The sequence below is a fragment of the Bombyx mori genome, chromosome 27 (genome assembly GCF_030269925.1).
Source record: "Bombyx mori chromosome 27, ASM3026992v2".
Taxonomy (NCBI): Eukaryota; Metazoa; Arthropoda; class Insecta; order Lepidoptera; family Bombycidae; genus Bombyx; species Bombyx mori.
The window spans coordinates 6,996,966-7,017,208 of NC_085133.1; the positions used below are offsets into that span (position 1 = coordinate 6,996,966).

The window sequence follows — 20,243 nt, forward strand, 5'->3', positions numbered from 1 at the left end:
TCTCAATTAAATTAGTCTTCATCTCATCTCGTTTAATTCGATTTCATAAATAATTCAATTTACTATACAGCTTATAATATGTAATTTAAATTCAATAATTCAATTTTTACTGGTGGTAGGATCGCTTGTGAGTCCGCGCGGGTAGGTACCACCGCCCTACCTATTTCTGCCGTGAAGCAGTGATGCGTTTCGGTTTGAAGGGTGGGGCAGTCGTTGTAACTATACTGAGACCTTAGAACTTGTATCTCAAGGTGGGTGGCGGCATTTACGTTGTAGATGTCAATGGGCTCCAATAACCACTTAACCACCAGTTGGGCTGTGAGATCGTCCACCCATTAATTCAAAAAGAAACATGCCTAGGTCGTCGAATATTGCTGACTACTCCGAGAGCCAGGTCAAGAGTGCCATCAGCGGCGGCTGCGATAAGAGCTTATTGTGACGTATCGTTGTCATAATGAATGGAATCGAGATCTAGATTTGCCACATAATCGGATGAATGCAATATTTGCCACTGCTGACTTCTTAGCTGAGAGTACAACCACATGTGCTGACTTATAAATTATGTATAAGTTATAAGTAAGATGTGGTTATAAGTATAAGTTATAATGCGACCCTATTATCAAATTCCAATCAAGACCCCCGAAGTGTCTCCAGTAATCGGCTTTTTAAAATACATACCAAATAATTTATTTATTATATTAAATGACCTTAAACAGTCATAAAATTTAAGTACTTAGACAATAATGTAAAGATATCGAATTACCGAAAATGTATTTTTACCATAATAAATCAATTTACTGAGTGCCTCTGTGATAGTTATTATTGTTAATTAAAGTTAAATCTCCGAACGAATTAAATGTAAATCTATTAGAATCAAAGCTTTACTGGTGGTAGGACCTCTTGTGAGTCCACACGGGTAGGTACCACCACCTATGTCTGCCGCGAATCCGCGAAGCGCTAATGCGTTTCGGTTTGAAGGGCGGGGCAGCCGTTGTAACTATACTGAGACCTCAGAACTTATATCTCAAGATGGGTGGCGCATTTACGTTGTAGATGTCTATGGGCTCCAGTAACCACTTAACACCAGGTGGGCTGTGAGCTCGTTCACCCATCTAAGCAATAAAAAAAAAGCTTAGCAAAGTTACGGTAAATAAATACACGTAACTATATATACATATATATATATATATAAGTAGGTAGGTACTAATGAAGGCAAGCATTGAATGAATTCCAAATATTTGCGTACCGGTTTTCATAAGTCGTTACGTGACAAGGTCGACTTGAATACCTTTAAAACCAATTTAAATAACGGACGTTGATTTCATTTTAATCATTTAAAACTAATGATAGGTTTAAAGGAATTGTTGTCTAAAACAAAAAAAATATGTTTTGTTCATATTTGCAATGAAGCATATCGAATTAAGCATATGAGTCGACTATTATCAAAAGCGGCAATCTGACTTTTGGACAATGATTGGTAAATCAGAAAAACGAATTATTGACTTTGTATTCCATTGGCAGTCACAAAACTCTTCGGAACGACATCTTAGATAAATAACAGGTTATCTATTAACCTTTATTTAATGCAGGTTTTGAACCGTATTCTTTGAAGGAGACGATTATATTCAAATAAATCTGTATTGACATATCAATAATTTTTTTTTGTTCAAATGCACAGATTGCCACCTTTGATAATAGACGACTCATATAAGCATTGGATGCGGAAGGCGGAGGATCGTTCATTGTGGCGGACTATGGGAGAGGCCTACATCCAGCAGTGGATAGATACAGGCTGATGATGATGATGATGATATCTTCTAGTAGTATGCCTTCGACACTAACCGCAACTACAATCAATGAAATCATGAATACAACCTTTTCTATAAATTAAGAGATCGCTTTTAGCGACAAGACCGCCTATTGTACAAATCTATCTGCTTTTTGACTGTTTTTGAATGTCAATTGTGTTTTATTGTGCAATAAAGCGTATTATCTCTATCTCTCTAAACCCTTTATAATCACCTACATACTCTATTGAGCTCAAGGCAATTCCTTACAAATCACTTTTAAAAGTATTATGTGAAAGTAAACTTAAATAAACAAAACAACTTTCACGATGATTTTAATATAGAAAATTCTCGCATAGTAATGTGAATACGTCTTAATGTGATTGACGGGATTCTTATCAAAATTTCAATTTTTGAATTCGTATTATATTTATGCTTTCTGTTCCATTAAAATCAATCCAGACAGACAAGTTGGAAATTCTCTAGGAATCTCTTAAAGTAAACTGAAGTAATTGTCATTTCAATAATATTTTAGTTCATTATCTCGCTGTAGAAGTTAACCTATAGACGGCAGGTTTCGTTAAGATCAGAATTTCTTTTTCTTTTCTTGTCTCCAGAAGGCAGATGTAAAAAATTATATAATTTAAAATTGAACTTTTTTTGTCGCGAAAATTTTGTCTCGCTAACTCGCTACGACTTTTATTTTCCCCTATAGCCTTGCGAGGCTATTTCAGCTTCGCCCTAACATGTAGGTGAGCTCACTGGGCTCAAACCTGACGACGTTGCTAACACGAACCCTAGCAAGAGCCGTGCTTCGCAGAATATACCACCGCATCGGAAGATCCGGCGAGAAACTCAGTATGATTCCAATACACAATAAATATCAAATGGAACTATTCAGACAAAAAGTCAAATGCATTTAATATTTTATGAGGTCATTTATAGGTACGATGATATTTACTTTAGCGAAACCTTACTAGGCTATTTAAATAGAACTAGAGGTCCCGCAGTAGTCGAAATTCGACTATAATTAATTAGAATTGTAAGTTTGAACACTATTATGATTGTATTTTATACTTCTATAATCACAAATTTCGCCAAGACTACACTATAAAAAATATTAACAAAGACAAACAATATTTAATCTATTCTCAATTTGACAACAGACGTCAAGAAAAAAGTTTGACAGTAAATATATTGTAAATATAGTATGCATGCGTGTGTGCGTCAAATATGTAGTGTGCGTAATGTTTTCTTTATTGATTTAATGTATCTTTTATGCATTATTTAAAAAAAATATTAACATTATGCACTTCTTCTCTATATTCTCTATAAGTGTGGAAAATCTTATACTACTCCGTCCCCGCAATTTTTGTAAAAAGGGATACAAAGTTTTTGCTTCGCGTATTAATATATAGATAATAAGAAACCCTTTGAAAAATGCATTTGAAATGTCCCCCAACACGGATTACGTTTTTCGAACATTCCTTAGGAATTACGTGTACAGATTGGCATGTGGCATGATCGTCAACTGTCCTTGTCATTCTTACGAAATAAGCAAGCGTGCGAGCGGGCTGACACGCTAGCTTGAAACTTCATATATTTCCTTTCGTCTATAAAAACATAGCGTTACTTCGACAATGCTATTTACCTATCAACTACTATTTTAAATGCACTATATTTGTAGACGAAGCTCCGTTGGACATTACAACACGAATGCCATTAAAACCTAGAGACACGTTCAAGTTTCAATTGTATGTCCTTTATAAACAGTAACAAATACCTATATATTTTGTGTATTTCCTTAACCTTTTTAGTGCTGAGCTTATTTTCACATATTACGCAGAAATAGCTATAGAATTTTGGTAAAAAAGTGCCGTATAAAATACTTTAACTTAACAAAAAATACAAAAATCAATGCTAAATTCACAGCAAAACAATTTTAAATTGTCTTATAAATATTTATTAACTTATGAAAAACGTTATACATGCGTGCGCTAAGACACGACCGTACAAGTCGATACATAATACATATCAAACTGGGCTATAGTCGACGGATCCTCCCGATCCACTAACGGTGCTTTTAGGTACTTCAAGCACCGGTCATCGTTCTCGTCGAACCCGTCGCTTGCGACGAAGGGCTCGACGAGTAAATTAACCCTCAGACACAGCCCACTGAGTTTCTCGCCGGATCTTCTCAGTGGGTCGCGTTTCCGATCCGGTATAATAGCCTCTCAAGGCCATCAGCTTAGGTAAGAAAAAAGAAAAAAAGCTATAGGTAGTCGGTATTCCGATACTCCGCAGTTTATACAGAGTCGATCTACGGTTCGCGCTCAAAGGGATAATTGGTACCTGACGGGCTTGCTAGTGACATTACCCAGACGCTCTGAAAGTCTTATCCGTTAAGCCCTGACGACTTCCAAGCGTATACAATTTCCGTGATGCCATTTGACTGGCAATCATTTATTTATCGATAAATATTTTACAATTGAAACAGGTTTTTCATTCACGGTAACAGTGTAATAATTATTGTGCAATGATAATTAATAAATGATTCAGTAACGCAACGCGTTGCATACTTTCAAAACACACAAATGTTTTGAAGTAAAAATGTTTCTGCTGCAATGCATTCGAATGTTTTGATTATTAGAACTAACTGTTAATTAAACAATACGCACATTCATTCCTGTGTTTTTTTTTATTGCTTAGTTGGGTGGACGAGCTCACAGCCCACCTGGTGTTAAGTGGTAACTGTAGCCCATAGACATCTACAACGTAAATGCGCCACCCACCTTGAGATATAAGTTCTAAGGTCTCAATTAAGTACAACGGCTGCCCTACCCTTCAAACCGAAACGCATTACTGCTTCACGGCAGAAATAGGCAGGGTGGTGGTACCTACCCGTGCGGACTCACAAGAGGCCCTACCACCAGTAAAAAGCTACAACCTGTGTAGCTACAACCTACAACCTTTTGGGTTTTGACCTCGTATATTGCTTTCTATTTCGCTATATCTCTTGCTGTGCGAGAATTACCTTCTTCTTCTCAATCGTGTCACTCTTGACAGAGTGGTCGTGATCGTCATGTAGTGTTGGAAGGGGCAGACTTGATGCGTCTCACGATGCCCCGCCATCTCTCCCTGCTCGAAGTCATTCTACTGCACTCATTTAGGGGACCTCCCAATGGCCAAGCTTCGCAAGTGTAAATGACAACTAGTTTTACAATTGAACCATTCATTTTTGTTGCGGAGAAACTTAGAACTGATGATTTTATTATAGACATATAAAATATCTGTGTCCTACGACCATCCTAGTCTTTTTATCCGATCGCGACTTTGTAACGCAAAGCCGCCTTCGCCCGAAACATGTCTTGTCGGATCCCCTTGATTCACGCTCAGTGCTTTTATGCCTCGTCGATTACGACGAACAGTTAGACGAGCGAATTAACCCGTAGACACAGCCCACTCAGTTTCCCGCCGGATTTTCTCAGTGGGTCGCGATTCCAATCCGGCTATAGATTCTGCGAAGCACTGCTCTTGCTAGGGCTAGCAAAGCAAGTGTTAGCAAATTCTCTCAGGTTGAGCCTCGGCGTGAGCTCACCCAGCCGTCCGGGCGTAGCTGGAATAGCCTCTTAGGTTGCGAGTGAAGAGGTAGGGAAAAAAATGAAGTCTTTTCTAGCATCTCTTTCCGTGGTTTCTCCGGCTGATACTGGTTAGCCACCACCGAACCACTTCGAGTATACCAGATCGCGACTAGCTGAGTAGGAAATCAATAACATGCTTAAAGAACTAACTACATGGCATTTTCAAAATGACCTATTGCTATTTAATCAAAACCTGCAATGGTTACTGGGTTGTCTTCTATTAAATCTACATATTTATGTAGGTATCTATCTATATATCTAAAAGAAAGTCGTGTTAGTTACACTATTTATAACTCAAGAACGGCTAAACTGATTTGACTGACTATTGGTGGGGAGGTAGCTTAGAACCAGGAGAAGGACTTTTATCACGTTCCCGTGGGGCGTGACATAAAACGTGGTATAACAAAACGCAACTGACAGCTAAACGTAATGTAGTATATGGTCAATTACAGTAGAATTTTGAAGTTGACCGATTGATGTGTTTGTTTCGAGTTTCTATTGGCTTATTGTGCCGAGATAGGTAATCATTGAGATAGCCATGCCGCGACCAACACGATCCAGTCTTTCCCGACGAAGCCGTAATGCAACTAGGGTTCGAAACATTGCGAGCGAAAGGACTGAAGAAGAACAAGAAAATATAATACTAATAACAACAACTAAAATATATGTCCAATAAAGTATCATTACAATACTTGCTTTTTTAATTTACATTAATTATCTAAATAAAAAATTTACCTTGATAAAATCAAAAGTCTGCTTGCTCCTTTATTGCCTCTAAGGCGGAACAAAGTTCGTCGAGTCACCTAGTCTACATATATCTAATAAAATATTGATAATTTTCGAATTTCTGTAGGGTCGTAGTGTGATTGTCTAGTCCAATCATTATTTTACGTACAGGCGTTTGGCACGATTTTCACAATAAGCGTATCCTATTTATCCATAATACGCTTAACGGTTTCACGTCCGGTTCCTTCCGGCACCGTAACGGCTCGGTTCCGCTACGTCGGGCAATATTGTCGGTTATTTGTAATTTTTTGTTGATGAATATTTTTTTAAATAATCTATTGTATATAAAAATGAATTGATGTTCGTTACTCTCACCGTCAGGTGGGCCGTATGCTCGTATGCCTACAAGGGCAATAAAAAAATAAAAAAAGAATCTCGCTAAAGCTCGAGAACGGCTGGATCGATTTGGCTAATTTTGGTCTTGAATTATTTGTGGAAGTCCAGAGAAGGCTTAAAAGGTAGATAAATATAAACATGCTCGGAATTAAATCTATAAGTACATATATAAAATGAATTGCTGTTCGTTAGTCTCGCTAAAACTCGAGAACGGCTAGACCGATTTGGCTAATTTTGGTCTTGAATTATCAGTGGAGGTCCAGAAAAGGTTTAAAAGGTAAATAATTATGAAAATGCTCGGGAATTAAATAAAAATAACAATTTTGTTTTTCCTTTGATGTGTACACCGTCGGACGGATTCCTTTTGTTTGTTTTAAGTTTATTTTACAAAAAAGCTTAGGTCTTTTATTTATCGATTGAGGCACTACGAAGTCTGTCGGGTCATCTAGTTGTTGAATATTTTAAAACTCATATCCGATCTATTCGTTTTCGTGGAGACTATAATTTCCTGTAATAGTCACTCCGCCTTACAGGACCTCTGAAGCAGCACCACGGACTCCAAGAACATCTCCTCATCGAAGTTCAAGTCAACTTATTATTGATCAACGCTGTTGATTAATAATATGGATATTTGTACTAATTACTAATCTATACTTAATATTATAAAGCTGATGAGTTTGTTTGTTTGTTTGAACGCGCTATTCTCAGGAACTACTTGTCCTATTTGAAAAATTATTTCAGTGGGCTATCTAAGCCCATATAATGAGGAAGGCTATAGGCTATATAATATCACCAATAAGACCAATACACGTGGAGCACCAATAAAGAATGTTTCAAAATATTTACACTTTCTACGTAAATGAAGGGGGAGGTAAAATTTAGCGTTATGCCAAACTAACTAACTATTCCACGCGGACGGAGTCGCGGGCAAAAGCTAGTTGCTTATATTCTCTGCCAATGCGATCTAGGTGTTACATGATAATAAAATATACACTTATTTTATGTATTAAGACATTCTTTACTAGTGAACCTGGCATGGTCTGGAGAGTACTTTTGGTTAGGTGCATTGGTTTATTTAATGCAAATACAAAATACAAATCATCATTTTCTGATTACCAAGTTTTGCAAGTATATTTTTAATGGGTTTTTTTAAACTTGTACTTAAACCTCTTTTTTCGTTTATAAATTTCATTTTTCGTATGTTCAACTAACAAACACGCCTTTATAATATATAAAGGTTTCATTGATTTCAAGAATTCGCTATCTTTAATTATTAATCTTATGTGATCAAATCGTATTACACAGAACGGAGCCTATGAATGTAAATAAGTAGCTGTTATCATTTCAATCTTGTGTTTAGTTTAGATACGATTTTATATTTATAAATAGCTTTTTTCAAAATAAATGTTACTCGCTTGAGTGCTATGAAAATATTGTTGTCAATGTTAATGGCAAACGACACCGAGTGACTTTGGAAACGGTGAAATATTGGAAACTAGCGACCCGCCCTCGCTTCGCTTCGGAAACTGTAATTTATTATTGATTTCTCCACTATTTAATGGATGTTATTATACATATAAACCTTCCTCTTCAATCACTCTATCTATTAAAAAAAAAACCGCATCAAAATCCGTTGCGTAGTTTTAAAGATTTAAGCATACATAGGGATATAGGGACGGACAAAGAAAGCAACTTTGTTTTATACTATGTAGTGATGTCGAAATAATAATAAAATGAAAAGAATAAACGCAAGATTAAATCGTAAATGTGGTTTTAGGGATCCATACTAATCGGGTGAAAAGCCCTTTGGTTTTAGCGACAGGTTTCTCTTGATACGCGACATTTATCTCTGTAATTAAAGATCCGTTTTATTTGGTATTAGGTATTCGGTATTATTCATACAGGTATTGGTATTAGGTATTATAATTCGATGTTTTTAATTGACCTTCAATGAAGTTTATCCCGTTCGAATAACTGAAGAAGTTTTATTGTTATGATATTTTATCCAAATTTTAAACTTTAAATGACTCTCCAGCAAAGTTGCAAGAATGTCGCTTAAGTCAAATTACCTTTCAACCCTCGATATGATAAATGGGTTCCACATAGCCCAAACAGGATTAAACTAAGCATTAGTCGAATCATTACGTGCGTCCCTATAAGAACTAAAATAAATATATTTCTCGAATGAGTTCTTTGATACTGTCGTATAAATACACTTCAGTGTGCGCGAGTTTTTTAACGTTCTCGATAGCGTAAAAGTTAACTCTTAATTGTATGCAGTTGGAACAGCGCCCCTAGCGGCAAACGTACACAAACGTTCCAACTCCATACAAATTAAAGTCAACTTTTACGCTATCGAAAACGTTAGAAAACTCACACTAACTCGACCCATATGTACGACTCTAGTGACAATTTCAAGATAATTTTGGTATTTCTTTTTCTCATTACGAGCACCGAACTACTTGCGAGCATGTTTGAAATTCCAATCCTAACCAAACGCGTCCTTAACAATATTCATGCAACACGATTTAACTGTTTTTAGTAAAACAAGCTTATTACAAGCGCAATGAGACTCCTAGATAGGAATTTTATGTCTAGTTCTAACTATTTGAGTCAAAACAAGTTTATCTTGTTACATACCAGATTTATTATTTGATTCGAAAATCGTATGTAATATTCTGTTGCTTTTTTTGAAGTGAAACTTCTTTAGAATCGTTGGGTGCTATTTCAAACTCGATGAAACGAAAAAATGAAACGTGAAGTTAAAATATCAATTCACAGAGGGCGCTACCTCATACTATAAAAGATGATTTACAATTATTTCTATTTAGTTTGTTATCAGCAGATGTCGCTGCACGTAAATTCAATAATTCCTGAATCGCGATGAGTCACATCTGTCGAGCCTGCGACGCCAGGTGGGGGAGGAAAGTCCTCGAATGGAGGCCACGGATGGGTACCAGGAGCGTGGGGCGTTCTCCAACCAGGTGGACTGACGACTTAGTGCGCACGGCGGGAGGTCGTTGGATGCGGAAGGCGGAGGACCGCATTATGTGGAAGGCATTGGGGAAGGCCTATGTCCAGCAGTGGACAGATAAAGGCTGATGATGATGATGATGATGATGATGATGTTACACAGTTGATAGACGTTCTCGTATTTCTCTTGCTAAATCATACTAACCTAGTGTAGAGATGCCGTGATCATGCAGGCAGTTCCCCCAGGGTGAGGCTGCTCCATTGCACTGTGGAGTGGTTGGTGGTTGACCCTTGCGATTATTCTTATTTTTCATAGATTTCACTTCTACCGTGTCCGTGTGTGACTTGCACACACACACACATTTTTTTTTCTAGTTACAGTGCGTATTATAAGTCCGTTCGAATCGGTACCACTATTAGTCTCGAAGCCTTCAAGCATTCCAGCTTTAAGAGCCAATCGTTCTGATACTTCACTCCCATGTCTTAAGGTACGTATCTGTAATCTCGGCCCTCAAACATTCGAACAGTCGGTCTACCGATCAAGTCATATACTCTGTGCAAAGTCTTTCAATCTGTTGTTTCCTGTACTATCCTTGAACCTAGAATTGTATCGTATATGCAATGTACAGATGGAAACATATGGGAACTAGAAGGCACAAGAAACAAATGTTAACCAAACCGTTGATTATGAATAAAGAGGCTCGCCAAACCTAGCTTGGAGGCGCAATGTTACCTACCAATCACCAAAAAAAGGGAGCTCACTCTACATGCTAGATGGTACAGTGAGCCGCAAAAGTGTAAAGATGGTACAGTAATATTTTTTATGAATTACCGCCATCTAGTAACTATATGAGAATTTAGAATGAAATATTTTTTAGGTATTTTTTTTATTGCCTTTGTAGGCAGACGAGCATATGGCCCACCTGATGGTGAGTGGTTACCGTCGCCCATGGTCTTCAGCAATACCAGGGGCATAGCCACGCCGTTGCCTACCGAGCCAAGCCTTTGCCTACCGTACAAAACACAACTAGATTTTTTTATTTTATTGCTTAGACTAGTGGACGAGCTCACAGCCCGCCTGTTGTTAAGTGGTTACCGGAGCCCATAGACATCTACAACGTAAATGTGCCACCCACCTTGAAATATAAATTCTAAGGTCTCAGTATAGTGAAAGTTAGCTTATGCCGAGTACCATTGGGCCGGTAGCAAACAGACTTGTAAACCCCAACTAGTTGGATTCAATCGTAAATCGTACAAGGTATTATAGAACTAAGTTGTATTTCTGTAATCCACTACTCAACATAGACGGTCTTAACATAATCATAAAACTCTTTTTACATGCTTCTGAAACAGTGAACGGCAACCGCATACATTAAAATGTAAATTTCGCAAGAGATTCTTTACTTTCTCTAATTTAAGGCCGTTTGAAACAAGTTTAGGGCCAATTTCACTTTAAAAAAAAAACGCAGATCTGATTTATTTACCTCTACTAATGAATCATGATAGTTAATTTTGATTTTTGGTTGTGACTGTTCTAGAATGTTACGTAATAATTAAAGACGGGTTGCTAGACCACAGTTTCTCTTTGTAGAGTGAAGTGATTAAGTGAGTTTAATTTTTAGTTAAAAGATCTTTTTTTACCACGTACCGGCTTCGGAATGAACTCCCCTCCACGGTGTTTTCCGAGCGCTATGACAATGTCCTTCTTCAAACGAGGCTTGCGGAGATTACTTTATGCTAGGCAGCGGCTTGGCTCTGCCCCTGGCATTGCTGACGTCCTAGAGCGACGGTGACCACTTACCATCAGGTGGGCTGTATGCTGGTCTGCCTACAAAGGCATTAAAAAAAAATTACCTTTAGAGTGATTTTTGTTTGGTTTGGATGCTGCTATGAAGGTAGCTGCCAAAGCCCAGTATATTAAGGTCAATTATATATCTCAATTGCCACGGTATAGTCTATTATTAAATTAGTCTGATTTATGAATCACGGTTTCTGTTCGAGCTCACACCCTGACAGACAGACTGGCATCAGAGAACATCTTATCATTAAAATATATGAAACATTATAATTATTAACGTTATTATCAGACATTCATATCGACGGCTATCTAAGTTGGAATCGCGAAAAAATGTTAATTATTTTACGAACTTTTCTACGAAATAAATTCATTATTATCGATCGTACAATCTGATATGATTTGTTAGGATAAGCATTGTTTGTTAAACGAGGGGTTTTTTGTCCTCGTTCCAAGTCTAAAGGTTCGCCTGTTCCTTCGTGACGAATAGCCTGAAAAAGTCAAATCATCATCATCAGTCATTTTACTGGTGGTAGGACCTCTTGTGAGTCCGCACGGGTAGGTACCACTACCTTGCCTATTTCTGCCGTGAAGCAGTAATGCGTTTCGGTTTGAAGGGTGGGGCAGCCGCTGTAACTATATTGAGACCTTAGAACTTATATCTCAATGTGGATGGCGCATTTACGTTGTCTATGGGCTCCAATAACCACTTAACAGCAGGTGGACTGTGAGCTCGTCCACACATCTAAGCAATAAAAATAAAAAACAGTTGGAACCGTGAAGTTGCCTCAGGATGAGACGCTCTCACCCCAATTGCGATCAAGCTTACCGAGCGGAGAGATGAGATCAAGCTTCAAGCATCAAGTTCAGCGCAAGCTTTCAAGATTACACTAAAGCCGGGATAGAGCTCTCCCTGGCCGTAGAGTTCACAAACCAATCTATTAGTCAGCGACTCTAGGTACCAAACTGTGGTCCTGGTCGAAAGGCGTTCGTCCTTGACTTCCTTTACTCAGTTAAAATCTGTTAATCTGATTTTTACAAACGCTAAATAGGAGTAGCTAAGCAGTTCTCTGTTATCAAGGTTCGATTGACTAGTATAGCCTTAGTACGATACTAGAGAAATAGTGAGAGTGACGTCATTGCCAAATTAAATTAATATACCAACGTCAGGCTCAGAATTAAAAACAAACTCGTCATTCTATGAATGCACAAATTTGAAAATAAATTGTACAAATCTTATCAAAAAATAATTGGATATTATCTATTGATTAGGCTATCTGTGTTTTTCGTATATTTATTAAATTTAATTTTTAGGAAACAGTGACGAAGTTGTACTGGCTTAGTTTGTTAGTGTCAAAGCTGAAGTTTAAGTGTACAAGTGTTAATTCGATCAAGTGACTTATTATCAAAAGCTGTATTTTCTAAAGTATAAAGTTTTGAAGCCCGACGATATAAGTAAGTTACAAAGAAACCTTCAAGTTGATAAATTATTACAAATAACGAGCTAAATCATTGTGATTAGGTGACGATCGTGCGAGAAAGACAGCAAGAGTCTCCCTCTCCGCCACTTTCGCATACGGGTATTAAAAAAATACTAATAATAATTTAACTTGCGGGTAAATTAACCTAAAATCAAATTTCATTCGATTTTTTTTTTGTGTATGTTGTGTAAAAACCAGAAATGCAACACATAAAATGTATCTAAATCTTTAGGATTATGTTCGAGTTTGTATAATGTGACAATCGCTAGTAATTATACATACAGATTGGCATTGAGCGTAGCATAAAATCAATGCCAACAAAAATAATCGATTTAACATTATTAATACATATTTAAAATCGATTTTAAAATAATTCGAAATTCACATAATATCCGTATCTCTACCCTTCGATGCTATGAGAGCGTGCATAGAACCAAGAGTTTATTCTCGTAAGCTCATCGTGACTGGGTTCAAGTCATCCCACGCCAATATTTAAAATTCACATTAACTAACTAAATGCAACCTTGATACAATGTGGGATGATTGTGAGCTATTCTTCCATCGATTATTCATAGAGTCATTGCATTGTAGTATCCATTCTCATTGCATTGTAGTTCTGGTGGTGGTGGGAAGACAAGGTCTAACTCACCACAATCCAAAAACCGCTTTTTCTGCATGAAAGGTACCCTCTATGTTTTTTCTGTACCGCTGACAATGTGTCTGTAAAATTCCATAATGATTGGTCAAACAGATAAGATGTGAAAGCGAAACAAACAAACTCACTTTCGCATTTATAATATTAGGAACGAATTACCTGTACATATTTATTTATTTATTCACAACGCATCATGTAATATTTACATTGGCGGACTTTATAACTAAGACGTTCTCTACTAGTCCACCAAAGATAGAACAGAGTAACGGTAGGTGTATTAAAATATAAATTAAATTACAAATACAAAAACGCATACATACCAGACATAAGGGTAAATATATAGCTAAATACCTATGGTTATTGCTGTTCGTTTTTTTTTCATAAATAAAATTAAGTACTCCACGAGGGATCTATTAGGATGGAAAAAAGTCTACCAATAATCCAAATGAGGTCCAAAAGTTAAACCTGGTAAAACTGGGAAAACGTACTATTCCCCTGGGGCTTTTTTTTAATTTACGCATTGGCTTTTTAATTTCAACTGTTGCTTTTTCGTTCTGGAAATCAAAGTGGTCGGATATAACTAACTAATATTTATAACAGTTAGATAACTAAGCTAATTTTCTAAACGCCATTGACAAAAAATTAAGACAGTATAATCTTAAAAAAAATTTGTTCGCAGTATCAGTGGTCGTGAGCACTCACCGACATCGTAAGGTCGCATGCCTTCGAAGACAAAAACCACTATCATAAATAATACATTCCGTCAATGAATGATTCACTTCGATGAGTCAGATTAGTTTTTCTCCTCACACTATTATTGTCTAAGCGACTAGCTTTTGTGACGTTCGGTGGTTGCGAGTTTATGTTTTATTTTTCTTTATGAATGAAAGATTACTGGTGGCCCGGAGGCCTTTCCAGGTTAACCAAGACAGGTGGTGAGTAAAGGCTCAGCCAGGAGGGGTGGGATTTTCTAACAGCTGCCCGAGCGTCTCCAAAAGAGACCTAACAACTCAATAGCAGCTACTTGCCAATGAATCTACTGCCGGATCGGAATCGCGACCCGCTGAGAAGATCCGGCGAGAAACTCAGCGGGTGATACATGGGTTAGGTTGTATGTTGAACACGAGTATATGTTATGCCGTAGCCATCTTTTGAGTCCAGTTGGTGGGTCTTCGAAACGATGAACTCGGGAGACCGAATACAATGTAAAAGATTATCTAAGTATAAATAAATCTACCGTAAACGAGTGCTTACTAATGAAAATAATCAGTTAACTCTGTGTAGGAGGGCGAGACCTCAGTAACTGTTCGCATTTGTCTGCAAAGTCATCTCTTGATCTCTGTCGCTGAAGTCTTGAGATAAGCTTTGAATAAAATTGAGTTATAGCTTTCGGAAATTCTTATAAAATAAATCACAGCACGTTGAAATAAGTGCACTAAAAATAGGCTTTCAAAAATAATATTTATGTTAATAAGTTATGTACTCCTCTGAATAGTGTTTCCTGGGTCCTTTTTTCGTTTTTTTTATTATGATCTTCGAATATTCTCTACAACGGTAGGCTTCGCTGTGTTTCTGGCGTTGTCTGATATCATACTTCAAAATAATCCGTGCATCAATGATCGAGAAATTCGCATACAATAGACATAGTAAATATGTTTACCGCCATATCACGGATGACCCTAAGACTATAATATATTAAGAGCTAATTGCTTTAAATGATATTAATATCAAATCAAAACTTCACGAACGCGGCTACTTTAAAACCTAGTCGTGATTACGTTCGTGCAAAGGGCAATAAATCCAACATTTGTTTCCGATTAGAAATTCAGGATGCACGTCTGACCGGACGAGTCGACTCGTCGCTCGGTTTCACTCGGGTGAAATCGTGAACGAATCTCGGAAGCGACGTGTATGTTTTGTTATTTAAGTATTGACTTCGGGTTTGTGAGTTTTCCATTAGTATTTGACCTAGTCCGAGGCTAATTAATCTAAAAGTTCACTTCTAAAAAGATATTAAATTAACGAATACAGCACAACGACGTAATGAATATACATAGTAGTCTAGTGGTATTGTGAGGCCACACGGCTAAGTACCACAACCCGCCCACTGAGTTTCTCGCCGGATCTTCTCAGTGGGTCGCGTTTCCGATCCGGTGGTAGATTCTATAAAACACCGGGCCAGTGTTAGCAATACCTCCGGTTTGAGCCCTGAGAGCTCACCTACATGACAAGGCGAAGCTAAAATAGTCTCTTAAGGCTATCAGCATAGGTAAGAAAAAGAAACCACAACCCTGTCTACTTCTACCGTGAAGCAGTACTGTGTTTCGGTCTCAAGGGTGAAACAGTCGTTTTACTATAAAACTGTACGATAAAAATCATTTGTCAATGGCCTCGGTAACTATTATATTATATATAACTATTATAGGCGGGCCCTGAGCTCGTCCCACACCGGAGCGATAAAAAGAAAAAAATTGTAAACGTATAAATTACAATCCAGAGACACGCATGCGATGCGATGGTCTAACCAGGGCCCTGAAACTGCGATACTTTAAAACAAATATTTGTTTGTATGGAAACTAGCGACATCTTGTAGCGAAAGCCCCTAAACGTATATGTTGTTAAAGTTAAGACGTTTAATTATTGTATAACTAAACCCAGAAAATAAAAAAATAAAAAAATCATACAAGTCTTTTAGTCTTTTTGTTATAGACAACTTGATTAAATTTTATCAATTTGTGGTTTCTGAGAATTTTTGTTAAATTTCCTTCATTAAAAATAAAATATAGAATAGGTAATATGTTACTGTCAACTACAGGAGCAATGAAAAACTAATCGAAGCGAAGCCATCTAGTATAAACATTTTTGTTTAGTGCTTGGGTTGCTTATCTATAACTAAGGTGTATTATCTATCGGTCTAATGAATAGGTCAGCTATAAAAAATCCTTCAACTTGAGGACCAAAAATTAAATTCAATTAAGACTTCTGGCATCGCGTCATCCGTGGTGGAGGAAATGGAATGGAATTCGAAAACGATGTCTCTGAACATAGTCTCAGCTAAGATAGTCGATACCAAGGGTTAGAAAAGGCCTAAAGACGAACTAAAGTTGATTAATTACAATTCCCAAATCCCAAAAAGAAGTTAGAATAGGTCCAAAAAGGGAAAGTAAAATTGATTTGTTGTTGAGTTGATTGTTTTTGGGCTCTTAGCATTCCGTTAGGTTATGTAGCAGATTAGGCGTTTTGCCGGACATGCCATATGACAAGTGTTTTTATAGTCTATAGTCAATTTTCAAAATACGAGTGCATAGAGACCTTAGAACTTATAATTCAAGGTGGGTGGCACAATTACGTTGCAGATATCTATGGGCTCCAGTAACCACTTAACACCAGGTGGGCTGTGAGCTCGTGCACCCATCTAAAGTATAAACTTTGCCGTAGCTAAGTTTATACACCGCATTGTTGAAGCTAATTAAGCGAGCTATGATTATTGTTTTTAAATCTTACTAAATGTCAAAGTGTGGTAACCCATAAAAATTCTGTTAGACTGATCTCTAACCCTCTGTCATCAAAATTAACCCGAAACTTTTTCGAATTCCAGCCAAACAGTAGCGCGAGCGAGATGAGCATCTAACCGAAGTATTCAACAAGAAATGGCGATGCGTGGAGCTGGGGTGGCTGGGAGCGGTACCTCTCGGTCCCGGGGGGAAGCTCAGCGAACCCTGGACGAGTTTGATGAGCTAGCAGGCATACGAGGGGGTGAGGGAGGGGAGCGGTCAGTCTACGTGCTGGAACACCTGGCCACCTTCACAGTGACGAGAGAGACGGGGATTGTCTACCCCGCGGATGGCATGAGGAGGCTGCTGCAGCTGGAGAAAACCAATGGTACAGACTTTATCTAATGGCCTATTTATGATATAAAATTTCCGTAATAACTGGTGGTTGATTGTGAGCCTCCTCCATTTTCTTTTTCTTCTCCTTCGTTCCGATTTTTAAGCTGAGCAATACATTTAAGATTTTAAAGCATCCCAAATTGGACGCTGACTTTATGAATTATGGTCTCTGGTCTGGTGCGCCACGTTTTACTGGTAAGAAGACCCCTTGGTCTTGTGACCCAACACGGATAGATAACAACCCGTGCTTTTGGTGCCAAAGAAATTAGACTTTGAACTCATGTGTCAATGGTGACGGCATTTCAGTCGATCGTTCGATTTCTGGACAAACCGACGGACGTGTCTTTTCATGAGTGATCAATACTAATTTGGCCGGGAGCTTGTTCACTCGTCTAACCAAGGAAAATAGCTTTTTCTGAGCCGTAAAATTCTGAAATAATTCGTAGAAGTACTGATTTAATTATACGTAGTAATTGAAGAAGAGCTAGCCAGGTCTTATTGTGTTTCCGATTCTTCTCAATGGCATTATAAATTTGCTATGAAATCATGACGATTAGAAAACCCGCTTGTAAGGGTTGAATACCAAATCGGCTTAGGTCTGGTGAGTTGCGATATTTTATAATGCACCACTTAGGTTCCGGATTCGAAATCAAATCATTGTCATTATTTTTGTGAAACGCATTTTGGTGTTCGATGTCCAACGTTTCCGATATTCGTGAAGTAGAAAATATCCGAGCACGGAGTCGTTGGATGTGTTCAATAAATATGTTCATAATTTTTTTGGGTATTCTAGAAGAGTGCACAAAGTGGGAATGAGTTGCTCGCTCCGGGCATTTCAATATTATAATAATTGTTACGTTATAATACTCATTGTAAATATGAATATTAAAAAAAAATCTAATATTAAAAAAAACAAACTAATATTTAAAAAAAAAGACATGCCCGCTGAGTTTCTTGCCAATTCTTCTCAGGACGGAGGCTAGTTCTTGTGAATTGGCGGTAGTTCTTTTGACGTTCAACAAGTATGTACTTTCATTTATGTTGAATACAAATTTGTTTTGATTTGATTTGATTTGATTTGAATGTTATTCTTATTTTCAGGAATTTGGAGCCAAAAGATGCAATTGTCTTTGGAAGGACAGTGGGTTCTGGTTATGGATTACGAAACTGCTGTGAGTATAAACTTAATTTTTTTTTATTTATTGCTTAGATCGGTGGACGAGCTCACAGCCCTCCTGGTGTTAAGTGGTTACTGGAACCCATAGACATCTACAGCGTAAAAGCGCCACCCACCTTGATATATAAGTTCTAAAGTTTTAGTATAGTTACAACGGCTACCCCACCCTTCAGAACCGAAACGCATTACTGCTTCACGGCAGAAATAGACAGGGCGATGGTATCTACCCGTGCGGACTCACAAGAGGTCCTATCACCAGTAAAAAATGAATACATTTAATGTTTTTACATTATGACCTTTATAGTTATACTCTTAAATAAATCAATAAATTACTGATGATAGGTCGTATTGTAACCGGTATATTTCACATCCCTGTTTATTTCTGCCGAAAAGCGGACATCGTATGGTCCGATTGAGCGTAGGGTGGTATAGCTATTATTAAATAACTTTGACCTCATGTCTAAAGGCTTCAATAACCGCTTAAAAGACTCGATATTAGGGCATACAGCTAATCTGCTGTTTATCCTTACGATATCTTCTGAAAACCTCGTGTGAAATAGCAAAAGAAAGAAGCTATTTATTTATACCAAAACTAGACGTTGAAGACGAAGAGCTTATTGAAGGTAGAAAGAATGAACGCTACTCCGGTGACATCTCGAATAATTCCTCAGAGCATTACTGCTTCATGGCAGAAATAGGTGGGGTGGTAGTACCTACCCGCGTGGACTCACAAGAGTTCCTACCACTAGTAATTACGCAAATTACAATTTTGCGGGTTTGATTTTTATTACACGATGTTATTCCTTCACCCGCGTGGAAGTCAATCGTGAACATTTGTTAAGTACGTATTTTATTAGAAAAATTGGTACCCGCCCGCGGGATTCGAACACCGTTGCGTCGCACAACACGAATGCACCGGACGTCTTATCCGTTAGGCCATGACGACATCACCGTATAACAGTTGTAAAGCTTAAGATCTGAGGAGCCCGTAATTTGTCTGATAATATGGAAAGCGTTTGCCGAATGCCAGTATAACATACCTTAAGGCACACAAGATTGTAGTTCCAATTTCATTATAGCTAATTCAACCTTCAAACTGGAATGATAGCATGGTTGTAAATACCCGTGACTGTTTGGATCAGAGGTCTACTTCCAAAGTCTCTAAGCCTCACGTCTCGTATAAGACTCCCTTGGCATCCGGCATGGAAAAACCATCAAGCTTAATCATGAAAACCGTACAGCGTTCGAAACCTCGGAAATGAGAAATTAGGTACAGGTGACTTATAATAGGTACTTATAACTGAAAATTCCGTTTTATTTTTTTTACAGTCAGTGATGGAGCGGTTTCCGGCTTCGTGGGTTCATTCACCCACCGCATTCACGTCTCCAGAACCAGCTGAGCTCTACAACAACGTGCTCGCCTTCGTAGTGGGAGCTCCTGCGTCACCGGCAGCCGGCTCCCACCAGGAGGGAAGGAGAGAGCTACATATATTCCAGTGCCATGACGTCAGCGCGCAGACACTCGTGGAAGAGCTTAATGCTCTAAAGTGAGTCCGAGATCATCTGATTAAGTCATAATTGAATTTGTTTGTTTTCCCGAAACGATTATTAAAAGACAGTTTTACTATTTGATCTTGTGGTTTTTTTTGGCATTTGAAGGCAGGCGAGCTTGCGGCCCGTTTGATTGTGAGTGGTCATTGTCACAAATGAATACCAACAGTA

General features: G+C 37.9%; 1 protein-coding gene across 16 annotated transcripts in view; it reads left to right on the forward strand.

The window, feature by feature from the left end:
• The window catches only part of LOC101735591 (epidermal growth factor receptor kinase substrate 8), a 63,436-nt gene that overhangs the window by 5,720 nt on the left and 37,473 nt on the right, over nucleotides 1-20,243 (forward strand). For 8 of the 16 annotated variants that reach the window (XM_062676558.1, XM_062676562.1, XM_062676560.1 and 5 more), the window contains exons 1-4: nucleotides 12,565-12,773; nucleotides 17,053-17,336; nucleotides 18,446-18,516; nucleotides 19,851-20,068. In XM_062676558.1, the coding sequence (XP_062532542.1) occupies nucleotides 17,105-17,336; nucleotides 18,446-18,516; nucleotides 19,851-20,068 (521 nt within the window). In that variant the 5' untranslated portion in view covers nucleotides 12,565-12,773; nucleotides 17,053-17,104. Of the gene's footprint in view, nucleotides 1-12,564; nucleotides 12,774-17,052; nucleotides 17,337-18,445; nucleotides 18,517-19,850; nucleotides 20,069-20,243 lie in introns of those variants that run through there. The other 8 variants (XM_062676556.1, XM_062676561.1, XM_062676559.1 and 5 more) reach the window with 1 other exon arrangement.